Genomic DNA, 9,789 nt, shown 5'->3' with positions numbered 1-9,789 from the left:
AAAGAAACTCATGGGGGGCTGGAGAGATGATGGCTCAGCAGTTCAGAACACTAAGGAAACACTTATGGAAAATCGGGTTCGAATCCCAGCACCTGTGGCAGCTAACAACTGTCTGTAACTCCAGTTCCAGGGGATCGGACAGCCTCTTCTGACTTCCAAGGGTATTGCATGACACAGGTGCACTTCCATACATGCAGGCAATACACGTAAAATTTTAAAAAATAAAATATTTTCTTAATTAAAAAAATAAAAAACTCATGGAGTGCTGGTTCTTTCCTTAAGTACATTTCTAATCTGAGGCAGATGTGTTTACAACGTAGAGCACGGAGAGGCCAAAGCACAACGAGGAGGTTTTAAAAAGCTATAGCGTGATGCCTGAGACCTCCCAAAACCCTCTTAGGAATTAACTGGTACCATCTAATTGACACTTCTGTGATCTGGTCTACTTCTATTTTATGACTAAGAGAAATTAAGTCCTTGACTGGTGAAATAGCAGCTTAGAAGCCGAGCTGAAGTCAGGACCCAGTCTTGTGAGTTTTCTGTATTACACGTTGCAGCCTGCCTTGTTACAGCCCAATACACAGTCACAAGTAAGTTCACATGGAGGGGGAGAAGCACTGATATGTGCCCTAGAGCAGACAGTCTGCCACGCAACTGCACGCAGCTAACAGAATCGACTCACTGTGTTGAGCTTCATGTTCTTTGTCAAACTGAATTAAAAATTAGCACTGAAGCATGATTCTGGGGACCGAGCCTAAAATGTATGGGAAAATATTTTAAAAGAGCAGAACTTTAGGAAAGGGCCGGGTAGGGTATAAGTCATCTCTGAATGTGTCTGAGTAAATAACATCTGTTCCAGACATTCGTTGTGTACTTCCTGTATTAACTAAATTATTATCTTTTAAGATCTGTATTTTTTCATTAAAGTGAGACAGCACAGACCAGAAGTATCCAGCCAAGCAGTGTGACTGTTGTAGGCTGAAATGCAATCACATCACTGACTGACAGGCCGCTGCTGCATTTCAGCCTGAATTTCATTTTGTCTCTTAAGCGGAAATTGAAACACTGATTTTTGCTAAATAAGCTCTGTATTGGACCCCTGGGCTTTTCTCAGGAACAGTGAATTCTTATTTGCTCCTTCCTTTCCGTCTCTCTTGCTTGTGAGGTTTGCTCCCCTGTGGACTTCTGCAGGCAACTGCAACCCCTCCCCAGCCAGAGGAGGCCTCTCTCCCACAGGCTGCAGGAGACCCCAGTCATGACTCAGCTGATCCATCACACCTGAGCCAGTCTGGGGGATGTGGCACCAGATTGCAGTTGATGTCTGTCAAATTTATAAAACCGGTGTCATCTTTACTGTCCCTGCCATTTAAAATACACTGAGACAGCTCTTCTCAGACCTGGCATGTGTGGCATTTGCTTTCCTTAGATATTTAGCACAGTCCAGATTTACAATAACATAAAATAGATATAGTCACTACCTTGGAAAAGGATGACTGCAGACTCCTCATGGAAATTTTCTGCATAAAGGAAATTTGCTCCATTCTTGTGGGTTTTATAGTGGCCCAAGGGAACCCAGAAATCCATGTCTTCCATGTTATTCATGTAAAACCTCCACAGAAGATAGAATTCAATTTGTGGTTGTTGTACAAATAATATATATACACACATACTTATTTCATCATACATCATGCTATAGTTTCATAAGGACATTTTCATACAAGTACATGATACACTGAATATACGCCTCCACATGGCTCGTTCCCCTTTTGCACCTCCCTTCTCATGACCCATTTTGTTCCCCTAAACAGTTTTGTTCCTACTTTTATGTTATATGAACATACATGATTTCATGTACATAGAATCAACATGCAACATTAGTCTTTTGACAATGACTTTGCTTACTATAACATTTAGAAAAGTGCATCTATGGGGAAAGTGCAAAAATGTTCCAATTACATGGACTGCTCTTTTCTCATTTTCTAATTAATAAATAATATCAAAGAGGCAAAGTGCTACATTGAATAAAGCTAAAATATTCCCTCCAGCTACACTGAACTGTTCTGTGTTCACACCATAGTTACAAACTATTATAAGCTCTAATTTCTACTACCTTATGAAAACTAGTCTAACAGATCTGGCTCAATTGAGGGAAAAGTTGTAATTAGGGGTATCTTTAAAGTAGAAATGTACTTTGGGCAACTGTATTTACCCATAATTCAGAAATGATTCACTGAAGGGGCTAGAGAGATGACTCAGCAGTTAACAGGACCAACTGCTCTTGCAGATGACCTGGGTTCAATTTCCAATACCCACATGGAGGCTAACAGCCATCCGTAACTCCATTTCCAGGGGATCTGACACCATCTTGACCTCTGCGGGCATTGCATGAGGCACTATACTCATACACACAAAAAAAAATAATAAAAATATTTTTTAAAAAGAAGAAATTAGCTGGGCCCACATGGTGTCACACACCTTTAATCCCAATACTTGGGAGGCAGAGGCAGGTGGATTACTGTGAGTTCAAGGCCAGTCTTGTCTATATAGCAAGTACCAGGTCAGATGCCTGAGGCTACAAGGAGACCCTGTCTCAAAAGAACCCAAAAAAAAGAAAAAAGGAAGAAAAAAAAAAGATGTCTTTTGGCCAGGGTGGTGGTGCATGCCTTTAATCTCAGCACTCAGGAGGTAGAGGCAGGTGGATCTCTGTGAGTCTGAGGCCAGTCTAGTCTACATAGTGAGTTCCAGGCCAACTGGGGCTACAGAGAGACCCTGTCTCAAAAAGACCAAAAAAAAAAAAAACAAAGAAGAAATTACTCACTGAAGAATTAACCATAAAATCATATCCAGGGATGGATTTTTGCCCTGTGTTGTGAGTAACCAAGTGACATTTAGACATCACCTTCACCGTTAGGAAATTGGACAGTGCCTACGATGGTGCCACCAAACCCGCAAGCCTAGTTCACCAAGTTCCAGCTGAGTGCGTCTTAGATAACTCTGACACACGATTCACATTTACCTTGAACCATCTAAGAGGAGAGCTTGGAAGTGTGTGGTCAAGCATGTGCTCTGACCATCCAGATTAGCAGGGCCACAGGCTGGACAGGATCACTGCCCAGAAAGCCAGTGGGTCCGGTCATCTTTAAGAACTTTTCTGTTGTGTGTTTATTTCATACAGAGCACAGGCTGGTCCTTGGGACTTTTCTTTTTGCCTCCATCAGTCATCTGCCTGCTACCTCTGACACCCCCTCATTCCAGCGCTGCTTCTCTACTTCGCATTCATGAAACTTTTCTCTTTATCTAACCACAGGGTGCTACCTCTTGGTCCCAAGGCTGCCAATCATCTGTGTCACTCTTTAGCCCTCCAAATGCAAAGCCAGTGTTTTGCTCAGTCTCCACGTGGCCTCAGCTCAGGATCACTGTGAGCTCTTCTGTCTGTCAGGGTGTCCCCAGGTCATCCTGGCGCTGACTTCCTTTCTGCTGAACATTTGAGCTACACTCTGTACTAATGTAAATAATTCCTTCCACTGTAGCTTCGGCCCAGGTGGACCATGCACCTAATGCACACATCTTGCTGCTGCCTGGGGACGTAACAGCACAGATCATTAGGACACAATCCCCACAGCCCACACTGTTGCCATCCCATGTCTGTCTTCTGGACCAGGCTCTCTGACCTCTTCACAGAGCCCTTTTTCTTTCGAGACCTCTAACTCCTGCTCCAGCAGCTGCTGCCAAATCCAACCCCTGTCACTCAGCACTAACCCCAGCATCATTTCAGCCCCACTCCATCTGTGGCCCATTTCTCAAACTAAAAACCCTGACATCATAAAACATCATCATCACCTTCTGAAGAGGTGAGGTGCCCTTCCTGATCTTATTTAAATTGCCGCCTCTGCATTTGAGAGCCCTCTCCCAGTGATTCCTGTAGTCCTTTATAAGTCACAATTACAGTAGACAGACACTGCATCACCTCAAATGTGCTCCTGAGGCTGTTAGTTCCAACCCTAACCTGGGCATCAGAATTCTGTCCTGCACAGAGCAGCAAGTGAACTCTTGACACTGGGACACCTCAAGCCTGTTTCAGTCATGACAGGTATAGAGAAACAGTGCACCCTCTGAGTTTATGTTGCCTGTGGCATACACCAGATCGGCATAGGCTCGCCCTGAAAATGTAAGTCAGATGTGAATCTTACTTGAAAGTGTTTAGTTTTAATGGTGACTTGATAACCTTTTGTATCTTTCTTACATAGTTTTGCGTGAGAATAGAAAAGAACCCGGGGCTTGGATTTAGCATCAGTGGCGGAATTAGCGGACAAGGAAATCCATTCAAACCTTCTGACAAGGTAAGAAATGTACTCCTTATTGACAACTTTAGTTTTTAAAAACATTGTGTTCTGTAATACAGTGCTTTAAGAAAATTGTATTTTGTTGTGCTTTAATAATCTAGCTAACCTAGAAGGTTGTTTGAAACATTTCCACACAGGGAAAAGAATCCAGGATCATGTTTGATGAAAATAAAGAAAGAGAAATAAATACTTAATTATACTATTTGAAAGGAAAAGGGTTTGGGTGTGATTTTGTGGTCAGATTTCCTGGGTGGGGAGGGGGTATTTGTTTTGACTTTACACTTGCATGTGGTAAAGAATGTTATACAGGAAATTTATGGGAAATTTTTTCCAAAGATTTATTTGTGAATTCTTCATTGTTATTTAGGAAAGTGTTTTCTTACTTTAACACAATGATTACACCACAACTCATTGCTAGGACAAGGTGACTGACTACATACAATTCACCAGGCCTGTGAAGTTCATTTAGAGACAAAAGAACACAGAAAACAAATTTTACAAGAAAACTAAACAGCATTAGCAGAAGAACGACAGGCTCCTCTGGTGGATAACTGTGGCCCTCCCAGCTCTGCCTGGGCCACTGCTACGTGGCATGCCAGCCTGGTACCTAACTGGACTACCTAACTTCCTAGATCAATACACATTTAACCTGAGCTACATCACCTGCCCTACTACCGTTAGTGTTTGATAATCTCATATTTAAATCAATTGGAAATTATAATTTGGTGATAATTAAACGATCTACCTTTGATCTCACCAAACTTAACTACTTTAAATGACATCATAAAATATTTAAATGGTGATGAAATAGAAAAATTAATTTGAATAAAACTTCCACAGGCTGTTGACTCATCTTTGATTTATAATCAGGTTCAGCCCCTTTCTGCTTACTCCTATTACAAAAGTAACTCCTAGATCAATTTCTGATTATGCAATATACTTCTGAAAAAAAAAACTTGACAGCTAGGGAAATGGCTCAGTCGATGGAGCACTTGCCATGCAAGTGTGCGGTCCAGACTTCAGATCCCCAGAACTCACGTAAAAGCCAGTAGGCATGGCGGCCAGCCTGTAATCCCAGTGTAAGAGGCAGAGACAACAGATCCTGGAACAAGCTACCAGCTAGACTAGTCAAATCTGGGAACTCTGGGAGATCTGAGAGATCCTGAGTCAATATATAAGGTGGGGTGATCAAGGAAGGAACCCAAAGCCAACCTCAGTCTTTGTAGGCACAGGTGAACACATGTGTCCCCACATATACATGAGAACATACACACACACACACACACACACACACACACACACACACACACACCCCACAAAGAAACAACTTAAATTATCCTGTCTCAGGATTCTGAAGCCCGAGGCGGGACCTCCTATGCCTTCCTTCCTACCCTCCTCTCAGCCATCTGATTGCCTCTCTTTGATATCTTGTCCTTTTGTCCTGCCTGTCCTCCTTTTTCTCTAGAGGATAGAAGAAATTGGACCCCAAAAGTGGACTTTTTCACACTAGGAAGGAACTAGCTAGCAATTTCTGTCAACCACAGGTGGAAGCCTCTCTGGCCAATGGCTGGAACAGCTATCTTCATATAAGCCCTGACTGTGAGGCAGGAAAAGACCAGTTGGAAATGCTGGTCCATCTGCTGCTTTTACATTCTGAACTATGCTGATTTCATCACACTAAAATATTTGATGATTTAGTTGGAACAACAATCTAGTTTCTAAAATTTGTTAATAAAAGTCCAAATTATCAAATCATATATGCTGTATTCATCAAGCTCTCTGTCATTATGTCTTATCCCTTTTGACCCCTTTTTAATTTTTTATTGATGTATATCCGTTGTGTGAAGTGAGGCATTTCATCATGTCATTTTCACTGAATTAGGCCGTGTTTTGACACTGCACCGTTCATCCTGCTAGTCCACTTTCTCTTGCTGCATGTTCTGTCTTCCACTGTCATATCATTCACAGCATACATACCATTGTATGTATATATCCTACATACGTAAATGCTAGGTTCTGTGTGTGAGAACAAACATGGATTTGTCTTTCTAACTCTGGCTTATTTCACTTAACATGATGATCTCTAGTTCCACCCATTTTCCTACAACTGAGCTAATTTTATTCTTTATGGCTGACAATCTTTATGGCTGATATATATGATTTAATATAGATATCCATCATCTATCAACAGACACCCAGGCTGATTTCATGATTTGCTTATTCTGAATAGTGCTGCAGTAAACAGTGGTGAACAACATCTCTGTGCAAGCTGAGAGTCCCTGCTGTACATTCCCAGGAACTGTATAACAGGGACCTACAGCAGTTCTGGTTTTTGGTTCTTTGAGCTTCTTTGTACTGATTTCTATGGTGTCTAAACTAATTTACATCCTTACTAACAGTGTAAAAGGCTTCATTTTCCCCCACATCCTCACCAGAATTACTTGTTCTTTCCTCGATGGCAACCACTGTGATTGGGGTGAGATGAAATCTCATTGGTAGTCTTGATTTGCATTTCCCCGATGGATAAAAATGTCCAGTGTTTTTCATGTTTTTATTGACCATATTTACTTCATCTTTGGAGAACTGTCAATTCGTTTCATTTGTTTATTTCTTGGTTAGATTATGCAGTGAGGGCTGTTTAGCTTTTTCAGTTTTATGTGTACTTCAGCTGTCAATCCTGTCAGCTGTGCCGTTGGTAAAGATGTTCTGCCCTGTAGGCTGCAGAAACTTTTCATTTCACCTGATCCCATTTGCCAGTTTCATTTCCTGCGTGATTGGAGGCCTATGCAGAAAGTCCTCACCTGTCTACACCGTGAGGAGATTTCTCTGTGTGGCTCTAGCAGTTTCAGTTCTGGGTCTAACCTAAGGTCTTTGATCCACTTCATATTGACTTTTGTGTGCAGCAAGAACTAATAATACAGTCTGATGCCCATGTGCACTACCCATTAACTAGGCCCTGCTAGTCCAAGAGGCTATCCTTCGTTTCTGACGCCTTGGTCAAAGTCCAGGTGACTGCAGTGTGTGACTGACCCCTCTTCTGTCTCTGGTTTCAAACCCCTTCCCTAGACTCTTTCAATAAAAAGTTAATAACCTGGTCATTCTTAGAATGGCTGAAATTCAAAAGATGTGTCTCTCTCCTTTCTTAGCAGCATAGAGAAATTTTCGCTCTATTTTTTGGAAGGTAGAAGATAACATTTCTAAAATAATAATGACCATATTACTAGTCAAGGTTGGAATATTTTTTTCATTTCTGCTGTTTTCAAGTGCAAAGATTGACTGAGGTTTCAAAATCATTCTTCCACTGTGATGGCTGTGAATTCCTTCTAACTAGCCATTAAATTCTCATTTGCATTATTTGGGTGGCTCTGCTCAGTCTGAACCGTGTCTGTGATCTGAAAATTCGCTATTTGGGTTAAATGTAGCAGATACAGAGTTTGAATTGTGTAACGTGTCCATTGAAAGATTTTCCCTTGAAAGCCCTTTTCTTTGCCTGACTACACTCCAAACCACTTCCCAGTCTAAAAAGTGAATCTCCATTTTAGCAGAACTGATAGGACTAACCAGAATTTCAGATCTACAGAATGCTGTTCAAGTTATTAAGTACTATTGGTGGCAATCCAAACTTAAGAGGGATTCCTGATCAACAGCATTCAAATGATCAAGAGACATTGACTCTGGGACTGGAGAGAAGATGGCTCAGTGGTTAGGAGCACTGGCTACTCTTGCTGAGGACCCAGATTCTATTCCCAGCACCCACATGGCAGCCAACAACCATCTGTAACTCCAGTTCCAGGAGATCTGATGCCCTCTTCTGACCTCCATAGGTATTGCATGACACAGGTGTACTTACATGCACACAGGCATTACATTCATACACATAAAATTAAATAAAAATTAAAAAAACACTGACTTTAACAATTTCCACAGAATGTAGTCTGTTCGTAGGGAAGGGTTCATGTCTTCGTAAACCGATTTTACTTCTTTAGCTCTATGCTCCACGCTAACAGTGATTACATATGATTTAGAATAAAACCTGAGGTTTAGGCCAAGGAGAGAGATCAAGTGGGAAAGGGCTTGCCTTGCAAGCACAGGGCCCGAGTTTCATCCCCAGAGACTACATAACTAAAAGTTAGTATGGTGGCATGCACATGTAATCCCAGCACTGGGGAAGTCAAGGCAGACAGATCCCTGGAGCTCTCTACCCAGTCAGACTAGCCTACCTGTAAACCCAGGCCAGTGAGAGACCCTGTCTCAAACAAATGGTAGCCTGTGCCTGAGGGACAAAGGACACCTGAGGTCACCCTCTAGTTTCCACACATACAGGCACGCACAGACACACACAGGAAAAGCCATGCCTATACCCAAAATACCAACAGTAAGCACATGAAAATGCAGTAAAGTACTCTTTTCTCCGGTGTTGAAAAAGAAATTACCTTTTATGAGTTGGCTAATTTACAGCTGGCTGTGAGAAATTCCAAGTTTAATAGTAATTTAAATTCAACAGATACTATTTAAGCCTGAAGTAGATGCTTTATAGAGATTCTAGTCTGCAATGTGCTACGTGCCTGCTTCAGTGAACGAACCGTGGATTAACAGTGTTCTTGAATGTTCTCTGTGTTAGCGTACTTACTGTCTGTGAGGTTTGAACCTTTGCGGCTCAGAATACCAGCCCATCTGAGGCACCACGTTTGTTTCGTCCTCTTCAGTGTTTTTGACTGGAACCACTCTTACGTCTTTGGATCAGTGTCAAATCAAGTCCAAAGACCAATCAGTGTGAAAGAGCATCCACACTGGTGACAGACGGGGTGAGCATGGGGTGGTCTCCCCACCCTCAAGATGAAGAGTATAGATTAGGGAAAGGGGAGCTGTGTCACCCAGGTGCAAGATGACTGCAATAAATCACCTGAGACAGCCTTGGAGCTCACTGAGGCTTTAGACGGATTTGGGATTAAGCGTCACATAAAAGACAATTTTTCATCAGACTTGAAGAACAGAACAGTGTCTGGAGTAAAGCTAACTTCCTTCCAAGACCCAAGGTGGTCCTGAGCAAGCGGAGTCCCCGAGGTAAAGGGGTTGGTTGGTGCTATTAGCGCTGCAGCTGGTATTGCCAGAACAGTGTTCAGAGCTTGAAAACCCAACTCACTCACCACCAAGCTCTTCATCTTGAATTCATCACTGAAATGAAAACTGCTTTTATGTACCTGTGAAGAGAAAGCAGCAGAACCCTGGGTACAAGCGGCTCCTTGCAATGCCCACCTCTGTCCTCTGAGTGAAGTGGGCAGAAGCCATGATCATCAAAGACAAGCAGTGCTGCGGTGGAGGCAAAATGCTGCTAAGATGACATATTCCAGCCCAATAAACCTAGTGGTAAAGTGGTAAAAAAAAAAAAAAAAAAAAAAAAAAAAAAAACACCTTTTTTATCACCCACGGGGTTTTTCCCTATACC

General features: G+C 42.1%; 1 protein-coding gene across 9 annotated transcripts in view; it reads left to right on the top strand.

The window, feature by feature from the left end:
- The window catches only part of Lrrc7 (leucine rich repeat containing 7), a 432,681-nt gene that overhangs the window by 386,096 nt on the left and 36,796 nt on the right, over window positions 1-9,789 (top strand). For all 9 annotated transcript variants that reach the window (XM_008846094.1, XM_029569851.1, XM_008846095.1 and 6 more), the window contains one exon: window positions 4,248-4,340. In XM_008846094.1, coding sequence (XP_008844316.1) covers window positions 4,248-4,340 — 93 coding nt within the window. The remainder of the gene's footprint in view (window positions 1-4,247; window positions 4,341-9,789) is intronic.

Source organism: Nannospalax galili, unplaced genomic scaffold (assembly GCF_000622305.1).
Source record: "Nannospalax galili isolate Female #2095 unplaced genomic scaffold, S.galili_v1.0 scaffold442, whole genome shotgun sequence".
NCBI lineage: Eukaryota > Metazoa > Chordata > Mammalia > Rodentia > Spalacidae > Nannospalax > Nannospalax galili.
Note: the sequence above shows the minus strand (reverse complement) of the source record. Positions and strands in the feature narration are given on the sequence as shown.